Source organism: Tachypleus tridentatus, chromosome 6, assembly GCF_004210375.1.
Source record: "Tachypleus tridentatus isolate NWPU-2018 chromosome 6, ASM421037v1, whole genome shotgun sequence".
In the NCBI taxonomy this organism is placed as follows: domain Eukaryota; kingdom Metazoa; phylum Arthropoda; class Merostomata; order Xiphosura; family Limulidae; genus Tachypleus; species Tachypleus tridentatus.
In genome coordinates, this window is record NC_134830.1 from 49,862,233 (window position 1) to 49,884,440 (window position 22,208).

The 22,208-nt window shown below is 34.5% G+C and overlaps 1 protein-coding gene across 4 annotated transcripts in view; it reads left to right on the forward strand.

Annotated features, from left to right (window-relative positions):
* The first annotated feature begins 361 nt into the window (after positions 1–361).
* The window catches only part of LOC143252454 (dual oxidase maturation factor 2-like), a 70,896-nt gene continuing 49,049 nt past the window's right edge, over positions 362–22,208 (forward strand). Inside the window, exons 1-3 of one of the 4 annotated variants that reach the window (XM_076504584.1) lie at positions 362–499; positions 11,560–11,755; positions 18,123–18,180. In XM_076504584.1, coding sequence (XP_076360699.1) covers positions 11,588–11,755; positions 18,123–18,180 — 226 coding nt within the window. In that variant the 5' untranslated portion in view covers positions 362–499; positions 11,560–11,587. Of the gene's footprint in view, positions 500–9,959; positions 10,350–10,835; positions 10,990–11,559; positions 11,756–18,122; positions 18,181–22,208 lie in introns of those variants that run through there. The other 3 variants (XM_076504585.1, XM_076504582.1, XM_076504583.1) reach the window with 3 other exon arrangements.

The window sequence follows — 22,208 nt, forward strand, 5'->3', positions numbered from 1 at the left end:
AACACAGAGAACATTCAGTTCGGTTTAACGAAAGGTTTGTTAGCGTTAGGGAACTACGTTTACCAGATGCTAGTTTTAATTATAACTCTGAACATCGACTTTCAACGACAGAACCAGACAGATAGATAGAGAGACGAAACATGTCTAGTAAAGACATCGTCCTGTAGAAATGCTTAAGACTGGCTAAGATATTGCACGATGTCTGTTCATTTCCGAAATCGAAACTCAGCATCCGGTGGCTTCCCATCTGACGTAATGTAAATCTTTTCTCCTATTCGATGAGTACTTGTGACGTCACGTTATCAACCACAAAGCATGGCTTGATGTCTTTTCGTGGTTTATAAATAATATGAAAATTGAATAAACCTGTTGTTATTACACTTTTGGTTGTTCAGAACTTAAGTACAATCTTATCCACCATATGCACAAGCAAAAGGACCGTAGCAACTTTAAAGCTACAGATACGATATTGAAGTTATTACTTGTTTACGTCAAATAGGTATGTATGATACCAAATATTTTATTATATAAATCATCAATGCTTAACACTAGATATATCTCACATTTTTCCGTTTAATAAGGTGTATGAGTCCTTTCCTGTAAAGTAATTATTTTACTGTTAAGAAGTTCTTCATAGGAAAGAGGATAAAATATAAATAGAAAACACTTTAAAATGTTTAAGTTTTAAACAGTTTCAGTTGTTCGTTAAATCAGTGTTGTTTACTAAACTTGAACATTTTCAGTTGTTCGTTAAATCAGTTTTGTTTACTAACTTGAACATTTTCAGTTGTTCGTTAAATCAGTTTTGTTTACTAACTTGAACAGTTTCAGTTGTTCGTTAAGTCATTGTTGTTTACTAAACTTGAACATTTTCAGTTGTTCGTTAAATCAGTGTTTGTTACTAAACTTGAACAGTTTCAGTTGTTCGTTAAATCAGTTTTGTTTACTAACTTGAACAGTTTCAGTTGTTCGTTAAATCAGTTTTCTTTACTAACTTGAACATTTTCAGTTGTTCGTTAAATCAGTTTTGTTTACTAACTTGAACAGTTTCAGTTGTTCGTTAAATCAGCGTTGTTTACTAAACTTGAACATTTTCAGTTGTTCGTTAAATCAGTTTTGTTTACTAACTTGAACAGTTTCAGTTGTTCGTTAAATCAGTGTTGTTTACTAACTTTGAACAGTTTCAACTGTTCGTTAAAGCAGTGTTTACTAACTTTGAACAGTTTCAACTGTTCGTTAAAGCAGTGTTTACTGAACTTCAACAGTTTCAGTTGTTCGTTAAGTCAGTGATGTTTACTAAACTTGAACAGTTTCAGTTATTCATTAAATCAGTGTTATTTACTTCACTTTCTTGCTATTATTAAACCCAGTCAGCTGCTAGTTCTTTATCTATCAACCTATAACCTCTCTTTAACGCTGTCATATTCCCGGAGATATTTAGAAGGTATATAGAAATTCAAATCAAAGTTGTAATATTCGTCATGTATTTCATGTTCTGAAAAAGAAAGGTAAAATATTTGGTGTTCCAGAAATGTCTGTTAAGAGTAATTTTACATATATTTAAGATAGTTAATAAATCAGTAATAATAGTCATGTTGCTTTAAGACAATGAAAGTTACCAAGTGGAAGGACGTGTATCTTAAGTTTCAACTATTTCCATATCTACAAGCGAACAAAAAACTTTTTTTCAAAACGGTAGTACATGTGTGGATGTTTACTAGCAATCCTTCAAACCAACGAATACAAGTTGCTTGGTACTGAATTACCATCCCTACTACCTTGTTTGTTTTTAAGTCATATATATCACCCATCGCTATACATTTACTTCATTTTTAAAAAAATATTTTCTTTAATACACTGTTTTAATAAATATAAGAAGGTTTTATCTATAACCAAGTTCTGATACAATGAAGTTCCAAGTGTAATATGTAATGTTTATTATTGGCTAGTGATTACTGTTTCACCCTGTGCTTTAACTTTTTGTAAGAACACTACATTGATACACAAAAGCTAACTTCAAAGTTTAATGACAAGATTTTGTTCAAAGAAGGTAACTTTTCATCCAAATCTACAAGTGAGTCCAATATAGAACGTAACGTCATATGAAGGAATGAAAGTGTTTATTGCCAAGGTCACTTTCAATCCAAATCTACAACTGAGTCCAATATAGAATGTGACGTTATATGAACGTTATATTACATGATAAGACATGTTTTACCTGCAAAGAACACCACGTTACGTGAGAAGACACGTTATATCTGTAAAGTTCATCACGTCACGTGACAGGATATGCTTTACCAGTAAAGAACGTCATGTTATGTGATAATACAAGTTTTATCTGTAAAGAACGTACATTACGTGATAAAACATGTTTTACCTGTAAAGAACGTGACGCGACGTGACAAGTTTACCACTAAAGAACGTTATTTTACGTGATAAGACGTTACAACTTTACCAGTAAAGAACATCACGTTATGTGATAATGCAAGTTTTAACTGTAAAGAACATCACGTTATGTGATAATACAAGGTTTATCTGAAAAGAACATCACGTTATGTGATAATACAAGTTTTACCTGTAAAGAACATCACGTTATGTGATAATACAAGTTTTACCTGTAAAGAACGTCACGTTATGTGATAATACAAGTTTTACCTGTAAAGAACGTCACGTTATGCGATAACTTCTACATGTAACAAAATTAAGCAACAGTTACAAATAAACTCACATTGTGTGTGGTGTGAACGGGAGTTATTTATAATTATTTCATGTGATCAGCCAGTACAAAACGCTAACAATCGTGTTCTGACAAAATGTATTAGTTCCAATATCACCAACAAAAGATTACAACTATTAGTTACAGAGGCATAACTTTGGATGAAAAATATGGGGGAGAGGGGTAATAAAGTATGGTTAATATACAACACTTGAAACGTGAAGAGGACGTTTCCTTTGTTAATGAAACGTTAGAAAAACGAGAGTGATATGCACCCGAGTGAGCTTGTTTGTTTTTTGTTTGTTTAGGAATTTCGCACAAAGCTACTCGAGGGCTATCTGTGCTAGCCGTCCCTAATTTAGCAGTGTAAGACTAGAGGGAAGGCAGCTAGTCATCACCACCCACCGCCAACTCTTGGGCTACTCTTTACCAACGAATAGTGGGATTGACCGTCACATTATACACCCCCACGGCTGGGAGGGCGAGCATGTTTAGCGCGACGCGGGCGCGAACGCGCGACCCTAGGATTACGAGTCGCACGCCTTACGCGCTAGGCCATGCCGGGCCCCGAGTGAGCTACCTTTATGATTAGTTATAATGATCCCGTGAAAGATGAACGGGTATTAGTTCCAATTAATGTTACGTTAGACGTAAGAAAAGGTTATTTTGTTTACAAATTGTTCATAAACACTTCCTTCGGTATTATGAGGTACACTGCTGGCCAAAATCTTAAGGCCAATGAACATAAAGAAAAAATATGCATTTTGCGTTGTTAGACTCAACCACTTATTTGAGTAAAGCTTCGAAAGATGAAAACGAAAAAAGGGAAAATAAAAATAAAAATTTTTTTAGCATTTATTAGGGAAAATGTGAACACTATGAAATTAGCCTAAATAACTAGCTAGTGAAAAGTTTAAGACCATACTGAAACAAAGCGTTAATCGGTTAACACGTAACGAAATTTAGTCATTTGTGTTCAAGCATTAGCGTTGTCAACATCTCCCATTGACATCTTCTGTGTTACATTGGGTAAAAACATAGCAAAGGCTAAAAAGTTGATAGAGTTTAAATGTGGCAGAATTGTCGAGCTGCAAAAGCAAGGTCTCTCTCAACGTGCCATCACTGGTGAGATTGGGCGTAGTAAAACTGCTGTTGCAAATTTCTTAAAAGACCTTGAGGGATGAGGAACGAGAATTTCAAGCGGTCGGCCCAAGAAAATGTCGTCGGCGTTCAGCAGGAGGATTTGAATGGTTGCCCGGGAAGACACCAGCCGATTGTCGAACCCGATTAAGGCCTTTACGGACGCAGAATGCAGCTCAAGAACAATAAGACGGTATCTACGAAAAAAATACTTTAAAAACCGTAAACGTCTTCTGAGGCCACGCCTCCTTCCACACCACGAAACAGCTCAGTTAAACTTTGGTGAGAAGTACCAAACATGGGACGTAGAAAAGTGAAATAGTGTTTTGTTCTCCGATGAGAAAAAATTTAACCTGGATGGTCCAGATGGCTTCCAACATTACTGGCATGATAAGGATATCCCACCGGAGACATTTTCTACACAACACAGTGGAGGAGGTTCCATCATGATCTGGGGTGCTTTCTCCTTCCATGGAACAATGGAGCTTCAGGTTATATTGGGATTGGGCGTCAAACAGCAGCTGGCTATATTGGCATGTTGGAGAGAGCATCCTTATTGACTGAAGGCCCTCGCTTGTGTGGAAATGACTGGATCTTTCAGCAGGACAACGCTGCAATCCACAATGCCCGCAGGACAAAGGACTTTTTTTATGGCGAATAACGATATTTTTTTGGATCATTCAGCATGTTCGCCCTGAACCCCATTGAAAATGTTTGGGGGTGGAGGGCAAGGGAAGTCTGTAAAAATGGACGTCAATCTCAAACAGTACATGATCTTCGTGAAGCTGTCTTCACCACTTGAAATAGCATTTCAGCCAGCCTTCTGCAAACGCTTATATTGACCATGCCAAAGCGAATGTTTGAGTTATTCGCAATGACGGCCGTGCAACTCACTACTGAAACCTCTTGTTGGGCATTTTATACCCTGTTTAGGACTTCTTTTTAGTATGGTTTTAAACTTTTGACCAGCTAGTATTTAGGCTAATTTCATAGTGTTCACATTTTCCCTATTAAATGCGAAAAAGGTTTTTTATTTCTATTTTCCCTTTTCTTATTTTCATCTTTCAAGCTCTACTTAAATGAGTGGTTGAGTCCAACAACGCAAAATGCATATTTTTTGTTTTATGTTCATTCGCCTTAAGATTTTGGCCAGCATTGTATAAGGGTAAAAACGTGAGGTTAACAGGTGTTACGTACAATGGTCGCATAACAGTAACTAATATTACACCTGTGGATATTTGAGATGTCTTTTACTCACGCAGTCTACCATACATATAATACACTTTCCACTGTTATGTCTTATTCTTTAGATTTGCTTTAGTCCAAGATTACCGACGAAGGGTATAGTTAGTAGTAAAAGAAAGAGTCAGGTAAAGAATACAGGTAAAAATTTTTGTGCAAGTCATTTTGTCAAAGTTATTTTATCTTTCGACTTATCATAACATTGTTTATCGTCATTGTTATAAAATAAAAACAAAATATCCCGAGTTTCAGCCGCTACTTCCAGTCATGTGAATGATTAAGGTCTTTCAACTCGCAATCTGTGAGTCGTAGGTTCGAATCTTCGTTACAGAACATGCTCAATTATTGTATCTTTCGACTTATCATAACATTTTTTATCGTCATTGTTATAAAATAAAAACAAAAAATCGCGGGTTTCGGCCGCTACTCCCAGTCATGTGAATGGTTAAGGTCTCTCAACTCGCAATCTGTGAGTCGCAGGTTCAAATCTTCGTTACAGAACATGCTCAACCTTTGTATCTCAGAACGGCTGGTATGGGTACTAACACTTTTACTGATAAGCAGAGAACAACGTTTCGGCCTTCCTAGGTCATCTTCAGGTTAACCTAGGAAGGTCGAAACGTTGTTCTCTCCTTATCAATAAGTGTTAATACCCATACCATCCATTCTGAGATACATTTTTATTCCAAGTGAGTTTTTTTTCTTCAAGATACTCAACCTCTCAGCCGTAGTCATAATGTCTGGTCATTCCAACTATTCGTTGGTAAAGAGTAACCCAGGTGTTGACGGTGCATGGTATAGACTAGTTTTCTTCTCTCCAGTAACTTTGAGCAAAATTCAAAACAAATCAACCAGTCACGTGGGGCGCATGTATATCTCTTCGGTTTTATTTACGGATCCATTCCAATCTAAGAAATGTTTTAAAATAGAACTTAAACGGACTCTTTCTCCTTTCTCTTTTTTACAGGGTGTAGTGGTTGATAGTATTAATGTGTTCACATTCAAATGTTGAAACTGCGGTCCCATACATTAGCAGTGCTGATGTGAATAACATGTGAGTGGGCAAACAGTAGTAGCACAGTGGTCAGAAGTTAAAGTTTGTTACACCACTGGGTGAAATTCCCTAAAACCGGTATAACCCAATGACAAGTAGTAAGTCGAATCACAGTTTCTTCTTCACGTTTACTTGTTAGCAACTAATACATTTGGTTGCATGAGACAAAAGAGAGAAAAATCCAAAGACTAATTTTTAAAGCGTAGGAACATTGATGACGAACACATTTTATTGTTTCGTTTATTTTGTTGTCAGATCTTGATTAAACATTGTTTCTAGTAGTATATTCAGATGTTTTATTTACACTAATAAACATCACTAATTGTTCCTACCTATCAGAAAACATGGTTTATTTACTACGTAACTTTTAATTAATAATTTCGTAGCTGTTCTAGCTATGAATTCGCTCTTTTGTAACTAGTTTATAATATATCTTTATTCAGATGTACTCGCGTAAGTTTTCTAAATTTTCGTACAGATGTTTTCATATATTGGTTGTTTGAAGGTCATACACTTTCAAACCTTCTTCTTTAATAAAGATTGCATAAAAGTTTGGTTCTGTGCTTGTTTATTCTAGGAAGAGGCAAGTTTGTCTCAAGGAGAAATAGGGACACTTGTACAAACTAGTATGAATTAAAGCTTTACTCTCCTGTACACCAGAATAATGCAACGTTGAATTTTGGTATACCGTAATTTAATGTACTTGTCTTATTTTGGCGCTGTAAATCAATTTTTTTCTCGTCTTCGTCCAGCGCTGGTGTGAAATAGAATTATTATTTTGTTTGTTGGTATGTTACTGTCGTGTGTGGAAAAAAGATTCCTCCTCACCTGAGCAGCTAAAGTCAACACAACAAACATAGAGGTTTTGATTTTTACCGTATGTGTTGAAATTATTCTCTGCAGTACATTTTCAGAATTTGCCTTCTTGAAGATATTTTTAAGCTAATTCGTTGAAAATCAGTGCGCCAGAATACCACAGGTTTCGCCTCCACAGTCTATATATAAAACGAAACTAAGGATGACTGATAAGTTAGTGAATGTCTTCTGCTGTAATAACAACAACAAGTGCCCTTGTTAATGATATTGCAGGTTTATGAAACCGCCATTACTTCAACTACGGCTAATCTTACCTGAATCATCAACCTAAAAGACGCCTACTACACACACGTCCGGGTCAAAGACACCAAGGTTTCAGGTGTAACCTTTATTAATTTTCCACTACTGATCAGAAGCTAAACCACCCAGAATGAACAGTTTGTTCGGACGTTTGAAAGAAATAAAAAGTAATGACTGTTCAGCGGTATCAGTCTCGAACATCGAACCTTTTAACGTGTAACCCGTTAAGCAAACTTACTTGACTACCCTCAACCTTACGAAAATGGAAAAAAAAGACGAACTTCAAACATTATGCTATAATTATTAACGTTTCATTTCAATGCCAATTTTTTTATGTTTTTTTTGGCAGTCACAAGCAACGTACACAGATAGCCCTAGTGTAGCTTTGCGCGAAAATTCAAAAACAAACAAACAACGTATCAATATGTATGCTATAGTTTCCCGCTGAGACAGTGGTAGGTCTACAGATTCACAACGCTGAAATTATGGGTTCGAATACTCTTGGTGGACACAGCAGATAGTCTGCTGTGGCTTCGCTGTAAGAACACACGGACACACACACACACGTGTGTTATATATTAACACAACTTATAGTTTACTAACTGGAATTTTAAGTTATTATCTAATATATACATGCTTATAGACTTAAATCTCTAGAATCGGGGGGTTAAATTCCTCACGGTGGACAGAGCGCAGAGAATCTACTGTGTAATGTTTTGATAAAACAAGCCAAACTAAATTACATTCAGGTGTGATGTACATACACACTGCACTTACTAAATACGCTGCTAGATGGCGCAACAAACTCGAGAATGACATCAGAATATGTTGTTTTTTTTTGTTGTTTTCGAATTAAGCACAAAACTTCTCAATGGACTGTCTGCGCTCTGCTAACCACAGGTATCGATACCCGGTTTTTGGCGTTGTAAGTCCGCAGACATACCGCTGAGCCACTGGGGGTGGCACACTAGAATAAAACTATTGATCTAATATTGTATCGACAGCATACTGCTGTGGTGTTTACGAAATATGCACAATGGCACATCTATGTTCAGCTCAATTTGAGTATCGAAACCCGATGTATAGCATTGTAAGCACCCAGGCTTACCACTTAGTTACTGATTGGAAGTCCCCGTCGCGCCAAACATGCTTGCCCTTTCAGCTGTGGGGACGTTATAATGTGACGGTCAATCCCATTATTCGTTGGTAAAAGAGTAGCCCAAGAGTTGGCGGTGGGTGGTGGTGACTAGCTGCCTTCCTTCTAGTCTTACACTGCTAAATTAGGGACGGCTAGCACAGATAGCCCTCGAGTAGCTTTGTGCGAAATTCAAAAAACAAACAAACTAACTAATTGGAAATCTTATATTATGAAACTTAAGGATTTTTCGAAACATGAAATAACTCTAGAAATATGTGTAGAACTCAGAAAAAAAACCTCCCTATTTATCTTACAGATGCTTTCTAATAAAACAAAATAGTGACAATGTAAGCGGTGGAACACAGTTCGTATGTTCTTTCATTCAAATGAATGATTGAACAATTTGGTGGTGTTTTGGTCTCTTAACGTTGACTTGCTGATTAGAGCGCTTGACTTGCAACATGCGGATCATGAAGGTTGCCCACTCACCGAATATGCTCACCTTTTCAGCCGTGAGGGCGTTATTATGTGACGGTCGATTCCACTATTTGTTGATAATAGAGCATCTCGAGGGTTGGCAGTAGTAGGTATTGGCTGACTGCCTTCCCTTTGATTTGTAACTGTTAAATTAGAACCAGATAGCGTATACAGTCTTCCTGTAACTTTGCTCGAAATACCAAAAACAAATAAAACTGTTTTATTAAACAGTTTGGGTGCTAATTATGTACAATAAGCTACAACACGAAACAAAAATATAGTATTATCTGGTTGGAAAAAAGTGTGAAAGTAGCCTCTAGTTAATAAACGAAAATATTAGAATAATAATAATAAAATTTTCGGTTTAGCAATGAAAAGTTTCGAAAGGAAATAAAAATAACTGAGTTATAACATAAATATTAACAGATGTACGTACATGAAATGTATGTAGTTCTTGTCTTTCATTTAAAAATACAAGGTTGTCTGAAAATATTACTAGTGCTAATAAAAACAATAACACTTAACGTATATAGAAGGAAAACATATAGTAAAAAATAATGTGACATGTCTAGATGAAAACATTTTCATTTAAACGTGTCAGTTTTTTCCAGATTTTCTTCTCACGTAATTCAAAAGTTATTTTTAGTTTTAAGTGGCTTATTTTTTAAAGTCTCTACTTTGTATATTATTTTATTGTTAGTTACGTTTTCTAAATATAATATTTAGGTGAAGCCAAGACTGTGAAAATCTTATAATAATTCGTAGACATTTGTAAGTTCGTTATTTTGAACAGCACTGGTTACTCGCCGTGACTTACTGTATATATCTTGTTTTCAATTTATGTACAATAAACATTTGATACACTAATAACCTTTATTTTAAGTATATTGGGCTAACAGTGCTTTAAATATAATTAAATATTCTTGTCATACATACACCTGTTCTCGAATCCCTCAGCTTGTTTTATTACCTCACATACGCATGCGCATCAAACTAAGATCTTTCTGATTGAGATGTTACCATAGAAACAATGTTAGTGTGCCAGTGAAAAGTTTCGATTCAAATCGCACAAAGAAAGAAAAGTTTGCGTTCTTTAATGCGTGTCATGAGCCTATAGTAGCAGAAAAACTAGCCTAGAAGTAACGGGGAAAGCTAACGACACGAGTGACGTGTTGCGATACTCTATGCGTCAGCTACTTCGTTACACTTGGTGTTCTCTCGCAACGTGCCTGTACCTAGCGCTGAAATAACTGGGCTGAGCGAGTCATACCGCACTTGTATTTGATAGTGTGTTGGACCATCTTGCTCGAACGAATTCTTTAGTCCTATCTATCATCTTCCGCGACCAGCAGTAAGTCCAGAGATTCATTTAAAAACGTACTTTAGTGACAGATGGCAAACGTCTTGAATGAGTATCAGTAACATAGAACTAGCAGAGAAGTCTAGATAGAAGATGGATGGAAGTGGTATGTAGCGTTATTATATTCATTTCTCAAATGTCCTAGAAAACAGGCCAGTCGCGAAAGAATGGGGCTATAGCGTAGTCACGGGAGACCGCTTAGTACATCTGTAATCTATGAGTACCGTTTTAATAGTCGTATTGAGTTGTAATATTCAAATTACATTGGTAATTTCATGAAATTATGTTTTCAAGAAAAGTGACTAAGTGTTATTGTTAATTCTGGACGATGATAAAATGTTTGTTGTTTTTAAATAAAAACTATCTGAAATAATTCTACTTTAAACTGAAATAATTTATGTCCACTTTGAAGACGTTCTGTGCAGGAGTAGGAAAGTAACACGCATGCGTCACTGGATCACAAACTCGATCTCTGATCGTATAATTTTTTACAAAAGTTGTTAGCTGATTGGTAGCTAATATCCCCGTGTTCAGTGGCCCTTGACCTGGTTTTGGGAGAAATTCCACAACAGAGAAGGTGATAGAAAACAAATGACGATCACCTTGCGGAAATGAAAACTGGTGTAGGATTACTAAGGAGCAGCGAGTGACCACATGGTTTACTTTCACTGGATGACCCACACAAGCTCAGCCGGAGACACATACAGTGAACGGTTGGATTTGCTCTGACCATCGGTTGCGTGCTCGTGCGTGAAGAAAATATCATGCGTAGAATTGAGTGTATTTCGTACAATCTTTAGTCACCAACCAAGTCCAACTAATCATTGTTATTTATGTCACATAAATATAATGACAGTCTAAAAACATAACTACATTCATATATTAATTTGTGAAAGTTTTCTAGAAGTCACTGTTTACTACACCCTTTTGTCATTTTTTTTATCTACTTAGTTGGATTTACTTTTTACCGAGTTTTGTGATTTTATCTTATTTCCTAAGACTTTGTTTTTACTTATCAATATTGATTGATTTAATCATAACTATTTATTGAGTTTTTTATTATTTATAAAGATAGATTTTTTATTTATTCTTTAAACTTACTGAGTTTTTGTTTTCATATATTTTCTGAGATTCCTTTGTCCACCGTCAGTGTGTTAGTGGTAAGTTTGCAGACTGGCAACGTTAACATCCAGGGTTAGATTATTGGTGGTGCACAGAACACACATACCTTAATGTGTAGCTTTGTACTAAACAAATGATTTTTTATTTTATTTTTTAGTGTTATCAGCTTATTGAAATTTGCCATGCTCTTCTAGTGCGTGGAGCGACACCTAAGCTGACACCATGTTGAACGGATGGTTTGATGCCTTCAGAGACAACGGAGGACCCACGATCTATAGTGTCTCGAACAGAACTCCTGCTATTCAAGATATTCGTAGCATTGTTATTTATATCAGTTTTGTAACTCTTTTAGTCGCATTTCTTATTGTGTTCCCAGGGATCAGAAAAGCAGTAAGTCCATCATCGTTATTATCTTTAATTAATACAGCTGAGTGGTAAAAACATATATTTATACGGAAAACTGTATATCAATTACTGTATTCTATTAATATATTCCAGCTAAAAAAACATATTATAAATGAAGATTACACATCCGTTGTTGTTACTAACTTTAATTAATACAGCCCAGCTCTAAGATAATTTATTAATAGAGAAGATTACACATCAATATATTTCCGTTATTCCTACTAGCTTTAATTCACATAGTCCACCATTGAGACTACTTATTTTTAAAGACTATACATATATATATATTTCCGTTAGTGTTACTGACTTTAATTAATATAATCCAGCTCTAAGACCATTTATTATTAATGAAGAATATAGATATAATTATATTTCCGTTATTTTTACTGACTTTAATCAGTATAGTCCAATTCTAAGATTAGTTATTATTAAAGAAGACTATATATATATATACACTGCTGGCCAAAATCTTAAGGCCAGTGAACATAAAGAAAAAATATGCATTTTGCGTTATTAGACTCAACCACTTATTTGAGGAGAGCTTCGAAAGATGAAAATGAGAAAAAGGAAAATAAAAATAAAAATCGTTTTAAGCATTTAATAGGGAAAATGTAAACACTATGAAATTAGCCTAAATCCTAGCTGGTCAAAAGTTTAAGACCATACCAAAAAGAAGTCCTAAACAGGATAGAAAATGCCAAACAAGAGGTCACGGTAGTAAGTTGCACGGCCGTTATTGCGAACAACTGCAAACATTCGCTTTGGCATGGTCGATATAAGCGTTTGCACTGCTTGGAATTGACGTCCATTTCTATAGACTTCCCTTACCATCCACCCCCAAACATTTTCAATGGGGTTCAGTTCTGGTGAACACGCTGGATGGTCCAAAAGAATCACGTTATTCTCCATGAAAAGTCCTTAGTCCTGCAGGCATTGTGGATTGCAGCGTTGTCCTGCTGAAAGATCCAGTCATTTCCACACAAGCGAGGGCCTTCAGTCAATAAGGGTGGCTGGCCCGGCATGGCCAAGCGTGTTAAGGCGTGCGACTCGTAATGTGAGGGTCGCGGGTTCGCATCCCCGTCGTGCCAAACATGCTCACCCTTTCAGCCGTGGGGGCGTTATAATGTTATAGTCAATCCCACTATTCGTTGGTAAAAGAGTAGCCCAAGAGTTGGCGGTGGGTGGTGATGACTAGCTGCCTTCCCTCTAGTCTTACACTGCTAAATTAGGGACAGCTAGCACAGATAGCCCTCGAGTAGCTTTGTGCAAAATTCAAACACAAACAAACAAACAACAAGGATGCTCTCTCCAACATGCCATTGTAGCCAGCTGTTGTTTGACGCTCCTGTATAACCTGAAGCTCCATTGTTCCATGGAAGGAGAAAGCACCCAAAATCATGATGGAACCATGTTAAATTTTTTCTCATCAAAGAACAAAACCTTCGTCAACTTTTCTACGTCCCATGTTTGGTGCTTCTCAGCAAAGTTTAACCGAGCTGTTTTGTGGTGTGGGAAGGAGGCGTGTCCTTTGAATACGTTTATGGTTTTTAAAGCATTTCTCTCGTAGATGCCGTCTTATTCTTCTTGAGCTGCATTCTGCGTCCATAAGGACCTTAATCTGGCTCGACGATCGGATGGTATCTTGTCGGACAAGCCGTCAAATCCTCCTGCTCAACTCCGACGAAAATTTCTTGGGCCGACCACTTGAAATTCTCGTTCAGTATCCCTCAAGGTCTTTTAAGAAATTTGCAACAGCATTTTCACTACGCCCAATCTCACCAGTGATGGCACGTTGAGAGAGACCTTGCTTTTGCAGCTCGACAATTCTGCCACGTTCAAACTCTGTCAACTTTTTAGCCTTTGCCATATTTTTACCCAATGTAACACAGGAGATGTCAGTGGGAGATGTTGACAACGCTAATGCTTGAACACAAATGACTAAATTTCGTTACGTGTTTACCGATTAACGCTTCGTTTTAGTATGGTCTTAAACTTTTGACCAGCTAGTATTTAGGCTAATTTCATGGTATTCACATTAAATGCTAAAAAAGTATTTTATTTTTATTTTTCCTTTTCTTATTTTCATCTTTCGAAGCTTTACTCAAATAAGTGGTTGAGTCTAACAACGCAAAATGCATATTTTTTCTTTATGTTTACTGGCCAGCAGTGTATATCAGTTATTGTGAGTAACTTTAATTAATATAGTCTAGCTCTAAAATTACTTATTATTAAAGAAGACTATACATATGCATATTTCCGTTTTTGTTACTAACTTTAATATAGTCCAGCTCTAAGATTAGTTATTATTAAAGAAGGCTATATATATCAGTTATTGTGAGTAACTTTAATTAATATAGTCCAGCTCTAAGATTAGTTATTATTAAAGAAGGCTATATATATCAGTTATTGTGAGTAACTTTAATTAATATAGTCCAGCTCTAAGATGATTTATTATTAGAGAAGATTGTATATATATATATACGTTATTGTTACTAACTTTAATTAATATAGTCCATTTATAAAAACATATAATATCAAGGAAGACTACATGTCTGTTATTGTTACTGACTTTAATTAAAACAGTTAAACTCTTAGGACATATATCATTAAGGGATAATATACATGCGTTATATTTAGTATCTTTAAAACTTTCTTTATTTCTATAGTTTCCTTGGTTATATATCTATCTATCCCTCATTTGTCTTTATAATAGTTTTTATTATACTTGTTTGTTTCATTTTTATTAGTTGTAGTATCGTACGGCAAAAACACCAAACGTAGAACGCACCTATACTCGATTCTAATTTATTTCTAATCGTGATATCTACCAACCCACCTCCAATATAACTATATGCCCAAAGTAGTGCATCTTATATTACATATATATATATAATTTGTTACTTTAACTCAAAAAGAAGTCGAAACAAACATAAATTAAACAAAGAACGCTGCATCAACTGAAAAGATCCCGGGCTGCAAATTACAATGTGGGATTATAAAACCTCATAAAAAGGTAAGTTTTTATCATACCTACCTCCAAAGGTAGTAACTTATTTTTTTCCATTAATTCTTTACTTGGGAGGGCAGTCACCTTCCCACAACTGTCTACAGGTTGTGAAGGGTGATGTGGGCTTCAGCACTCACATCTTAATCTTCTAATTTTTATTTCTAATTATATATCTTTTGCTATTCTTTATTTCGTATGTGAGACTGGCGAATGAAGGTTAAGACTGATAGACAATGTATCCCACCGTCATGTGGGTCCTACTTCTGAAGTCACCTCCAAAACCTAGGGTACATTTTATAATCCCACATTGTAGCTTGTACCCTGGGATATTTTCAGTTGATACATCGTTTCTTGTTTAATTTGTTTTGTTTTGGCTTGTTTTTGGTTAAAATAACAAATTACATAATTAGCCAGAGATTTGGATTTGTTGTTTTTAACGCAGTCCTTCCTTATGATTTCACTTATTTTACTATTTAACTTCATTAAAATGTAATTATTTTCATTAATATATATATAAAAGACTAAAACGATAAGGTTCGTTTTTTCTTCCTGAAAGCTTGTCTGTGAAAATTACTTATTTACTTACTTAGATGAAAGTTCATCGAAATAACGAATTTTTTTATTATTTCCATAAATACGTATATGACGAATTAAGTGCCTTTATAAGCACAATAAGTTACAGTTTTGCCCAGCCAACACTGCGAAGCATTTATTGTTAGCACTCAAACATTTTAAAGGCAGTTTCAAAAAGTCGTTTGTATGACCGCCATTTTGTTCCATCGTGATCCCTACTATTAAGTACTATTATACTTAATGATAGTGATGAATTCTGTAACATTTACATTACAAACCACAACTGCCCCCTCAGTGGTTCAGTGGTAAGTCTGAAGGCTTATAATGCTGAAACCAGGTTTCCATACCAGTGATTAAAACAGGACTAATAGCTCATTACACAGCTTTGTGCTTAACAGCAAAGAAAGGACAAACTCTGGTGATAAGTATTGTACAACGTGTAGTTACTTATGTAAATCGTTACAATGGGTCAGCGATGTTAGTAACTTGTTTCTTATGTTGAAACTTCTTGTATCTTGAGTAATTTATTACATGATGTACAAAAGTGAACTATAGGCGTGCTCATAAATCACTGGAACTGAAGGACACTTCTAAGTTAATCTATTATTAATTCATTATAAAGACCTAATGATAAAGTGAAGTGTACAGTAAAAATTGTAGTCATGGTAACAGTTAACCAGTGGAGATAAATAAGCCTATGAATATTTTATTTTACCCAACAATGATTCAGTCTAAATTTCCGAAAATAAAACTTCTATTCTTAAATACCTAATGTTATGCTTCGTAATTAAATGTACTATTTCTTTTAAACAAATCCTGTTGTGACTAAGACATCAGAGGATAAAGAAACTCAAACAATTTCAATTTAGGTATATGTCATTTCGTAGAAAATATTTTTCTTGCTCTGAAATTACAAAGGCTGTTCGTGTTTTTCTTCAGGGAAGTCAGTCCTCGCTTCATTAGTAAAGACCTGTCCAAAGTTACACTTCGTAGAATGTAATTGTAATAAGTAAAATGTATTTTACTCTTCGTAAAAGCCATGATAACAAAACTTTATATATAGTGTTAAACACTATTTTTATTAAGGTTTATTTGTGGGGTGCTTTTAAATTGATTTATTCTAGCATATACAGGTACAATATGCTAGCTTCTTTCGATATAGTTAAGGTATTACATGGGGGTATCACGACAGCTATTTCAAGCCCTAAATTTGATCAATACGTTCATTCAAGCAGAACCCTTATGATATACCCTTGTATAAGGGAATTCTAAAGAATGACAAGTATTCTCACCCTAGCTCATTCAGTCCTCAACAGGAATCAGTGAAGCATTACCATAGTGTTGAAATTTACATTCTATAATGACATAAAGAATTAATCCCATAAAATGGAAAGAATGACATAATATTCTCTTGTCCTAACATTTTTGCACGGTGCTATACACTCATCATTCATTAATAGGATGTGCATTGAAACATAATCTTTTCAAAATGGCCCATATAGTTTAGTGCTTTTAGAAAACAAATAATAAATACACATGAATAAATCAAAAATTGCCAATAGAAATTTACTCTTACAATAAATAATAATATTTTATTTTCTTTAGATAAGAGATATCACATGGTAAAGACTTCATAGCTCGTGCCCAATAATTTTACAAACCCCAAATATTCAGATTCAACATTATTATATTGTTTATATTGCTATAATAATTTTCCAAATATTTATACAATAAATAAAGACAACGTACATGTTCTGAAACTATTATTATCTGATCTGAAAACTAATATTACCATATTTTAAATGTGATTATTTTATTATTTATAAACCGGGTTTCGATACCCGTGATGGGCAGAGTATTGAAAGCCCTTTGTGCTTAATAACAAAGAAATAAGAAACGATAATTATAATCAATTTATATTTATTTATTTCTTCCTTAAGAGAATAATGCTTGTTATATATTATGTTAAACTGTAGGCCTGACGTCAAATACAACGTTCTATATAAAGTTTAACAGATCTTACGAAAATTAACGTAAGCGTATCACACAAATACAATTTCAAAGGTGGCGGAACTGTTGGCGAAGTCCACCTCTAAATGAAGAATAGACAGACTTATGTACAACTATCACTGAAAGTTGCTGTTCAAACTTTGAGTTCAACAGTCATGGTTAAAATAAGTAATAAAATGCCACCCTCTCCTTAAGTTAAAATACTTTTCTTCACCTATGCAAAACTTAATCGTAGTTTCAATTACAAAGGCATTAATGTTGAGTGCCTAACTAGCACTGAACTAATTCGATCATTGTTTATTCATTAAGCCGGTAAGTGTCGTAATTATATTGTGCTCTTATTATTAAACAAAAGTTATTCATTTATAAATTTCATTAAATTTCAATATATTACTCTACGCGTCCTCTAGCAAGCAAACATCGAAATTAAAATATTAAAAATATAGCTTACAAAAGTATGATGAAAAGGTCTGCAGGTTCTAAATCCTATATAAATTGATTCAATATGCATTTATCTTATTTATAGGGAGTTACTTGGAATAATATTAGGTGACATTAATTTAAGTAGTATTACAATGAAAATTATTACAAATTCTAAAACCAGTATTATGTGATTATCCTACTATTATTGTAAAAACTTACATTTAATATTTTCTAGTGATGTTATATGAAGTAGCATAATGAAACTGAAAAAGCAACAACCTCACATTGTTGTAATAATTTCGTCAAAATTGGTTTAATGTTCTCTTTATTTTCTTTCAGAAATTTACCACTTTTGTCAGCGTTACAATAAGTCTTTTTGTTGGAGCTGTTATTCTTAGTAAGTAATTTTATATATCAAGACGTTATACACAATGTTATTTTTATAGATATTGGAGATAAATTTGCATTTTTTTCTTCAAATGTAAGCCATTACTATTATCTACTGGAGTTTTCCCTCCTCCATTTCATGTTATATTGATTATCAGTAGTACCTAACATGCCATTTTTTGTCAAAGAAAAATGTTGAAATATCGGTTTTCTTCACAACCTAAAATTTATGTGGGGTTCCGATTTGTTTGGTATAGAGAGATAATCGCAAAACGCTTTATTATAAGAACTTTTAATGATGTCTAACATCATAAATTATTATGGTAATTTTATGAATATGTACATTTGTTCTTTGTGGTGGAATTACGGTTTTTTGAAATTAGGCCTACATAGTTGTAAATAGGTACAAATATTTCGCTGACAACCAAAAGGCCGATTGAGCACTTGTGTGTGAAACGTACCCCTATATTTTGGTATTACAAAATTTGAGCAAAACACTAAAGAAATTGTTATACCCACAATTGCATAAATATAACAACTATTTTACTCTGTAATCATTGTTTCAGATGATTTGGACTTCTAAGCCCACGCCATTAGTAAAATACCAGAAAAGTAGGCCTACTGACACTTATTCTTTACTGACCTTTCTCATGACAATGATGATTCCTGAATCACGCACTTTGCTAGGCCTACTTACTCACCTTTTAAGCGTATTATTATTAGTGTCAGAAGCACCAACGTACAGGTACATCATTGTTAAACCGTTAGGTGTGTATGAAATTAGCATAAATACTACAGTAAAGAGTCCCTAGGAAAATAGAGGCAGCATGGGCACTCCGTTCAGTCGAAGTGAAAGCTTGTTCCTTACTTGGGTTCATCAACCGGATAGGCCCACTTAACGAGAAGCCATGATAGTTAGCTCGAGGGCATGTTGACGTTTTAAAAGCTACATGACGAAAATATGGTACAAGTGCATAAACCGCTATCTTCACGAGGATAGTGGTACAGGAAATCAGTCTTTCTAGAAAAGAGAAATTTAAAATAAAATTACATCTATTATTCTCCACTAGTTTGACATGTTTACACTGCGTCCCTGAGTTTTATTATATTTCAAGTGGTAATATTTTCATGAACATAAGTAATATATATAGATACATCGATGGACATATTATGTAACAGTTACATAATTTCTAATTTTTAGAAAGTATTTCATGTAGAATGTAGTTTAACGAAAAAAGTATTATTTGTTTCTTACTGTTTTCAGTTTTTAAGTAAAGGAGTACGTCTATGAGTTTTCTTATAGCAAAGCCACATCGGGATATCTGCTGTAAGTAAAGGAATGTGGACTATCACACTCAGTAATCTATATTCCGTTTAGTTTAATTATTTGTTGTTAAAACGAGAATACCTACAAGCACGTATTTATATAGATAGTGATTATCTTTATCGTGTTTTTATTTCTTCACTCTACTAAAGGCTAAAAAAATACTGTAATAATTTTCATTTTCATATATATAATTTTTTTCATTCATTTTCTTTACACCGAAACTTTTGAAAATACAAACAACTATATCAAAGTCGAGGTAGGCTAGAACCTTATTGTTTGCAATGTTGTCAGCGCATTTATTTTTTGTTTGTTTGGAATTTCGCGCAAAGGTATATGAGGGCTATCTACGCTAGCTGTCCCAAATTTAGCAGTTTAAGACTAGAGGGAAGGCAGCTAGTCATCACCATCCATTTATTATATGTACAGGAAGTTAACTTCACAATCGCCATGGTTAATTTGTTCGTAGAGGACCGATGTCAAAGTAATCATAATTTGATAGTTGGAACAAAGAAAACTAATTAAAAATTTATTTATTTACATGTAACAAAAAGGTAAAATAAAAGATTATTTCGAACAGGCGGTGTAAGATCCATAAGGCCACAAATAATCAGGTAACTGTAAAGCTATAAAAAATAAACAATAATATTGTGAACATAGCACATTTCCCGTGTCTTCACGCACTACGCGCGATCTAGTTCTTAACGTTTCTAGGTGTGTTTCTAACAGCAAGTTATATCTAACAGGACTGGCACGACATTAAAACTTTGCTAGAAGTCTTCCTTATGTATACGTATCAAGATAAAAACTATTTTTAGAACCATCTATGAAAGGCAAATAGCACCTTCAACATATGTTGTAAGAACCACTTTTGTGTTGTTTTGATATTTCTACTTGCCTAAATAAGTGGGGGTCAGTACTGAATTTTTGCATATGAGAAATTGTCGGACCTCTATAGTAAACTTATATGAACAAAATAAAAAAGCATATTGTTAAAATATTATTTAAACATATGTTTAAATTTATTTAATTCAATTACTTTTGACCGATTGAAAAAATTATGGAATACTTATACATTGCTAAATAATATATATTAATTAATAGATTAAATATAGCATAATTGTCAATAACTAAAGCGTAATGTGTGTGTCTGGATATAGACAGGGGTTAATAAACTTATAAAAGACTGTTGTTCACGTGTGAATACGCTAGCTAGTGATATTCAAGCAAAACTCACAACGAATATAACTTTTAGTCGTTTAATAGCCATTATATTCTCTGTTTATTATAGATGCATACACAAGCTGCAGGCTGGACAAAGAGGGCGCTCTCTCTATATATTTTTTTTCTAATAGTGTTTGTCCTTCCGCGTCTTATTTCTCTTAGAAGATGGTTTTTTTTCTCTCTCTCACTATATATATGTATTTAATTTCAAAACATTATTTAGAGAGGACACTTACTCGTTCACGTTTTGTTCCTATATTAGTAATTTTTCTAACCCCAATCTTTTAAACCAAGCATGCATTTTTTCAAAACACGCGAAGAATTAATTGCTAGTGAATCAAACGTAGTGTCTAATGATAAAAGATTCCCAGTTGTGTTATTGGTAGGATGTATTTAATCAAAATCAGCTATTTCTAAACGACGCAAATGCAATCCACAATATAGCACATTAACGTTTATTGTTTTGTTTTTTTAATGTTCTTGGGACTGTAGTAAGAAGACAATAAACAACAACAACAAAAAGGCCCTAACTACGTCGCTATGAATGGTTCGTAAGTTTCCTTCATTTCCAGGATATCAAAGCAGAACATCGGTGTTAACGTGTAGCACTAGGAAAGGTCCGAGTAAATAGGTTGACCTCTTCCAACTACACGGGATAATCAGACCCTAGTCGGCGTGTGGGTGCTCAACAATGCATTCCTGTATTTTTATTATCAACATGTGTGTGTGAAATATGAAGGGCTAGGGGAAGAAATAACCCATTACGTTTTAAACCAACACGTATGGGTTTCTTTATGGTTTCGTTACACTCAGTGCATTCTATTTTCACTCTCTAATTCCTTTCACCAGAATGTTTTTATTTGTAAACTTTAGTGTGACAGTTTTGTATAATTGAAGAAATTGCGCATTAAGAAAATAAAAGTTCATCATTTCACAAATGTCCTCGTTTTCTACACTTTATTTAAATCTTTGTGGAGCCGTATAGATGTAGAATATTCAGGTCTATTTTCGGATTTCTACCTTATCCCCTGTAAGTAATTAACATGAAAAATTAGTGTGTGTTTTTTTTATAGCAAATCCACATCAGGCTATCTGGTGAACCCACCGAGAGGAATCGAACCCCTGATCTTAGCGTTGTAAACTTATCGCTATACTAGCGGGGGCCTGAAAAATTAGTACGTTTAGTTTCTAACAATCATGAAAGAATGGAAATAACGAGAAAAGATATTCATATCCTGCTGACACAACCAAAATTTGTCTGGCCACCATTTCTTTCCGTTGTTTGTTATTCTAGAAGAAAATGAAGCCTACAAAGTATAATATTTTAATGCTAAGCCTCCCCCCACCCCCCGAGGCACAGCTTGATGCATAACAGTGAAACTTTGTGCGCAACACTAAACAAACACTTTTTTTTTCTATTCTTAGTATCCTGGCTAAGTATTAAGTATACCCCCTTGGGTTCCACGCTGGTACAGCGGTAGATCTACAGA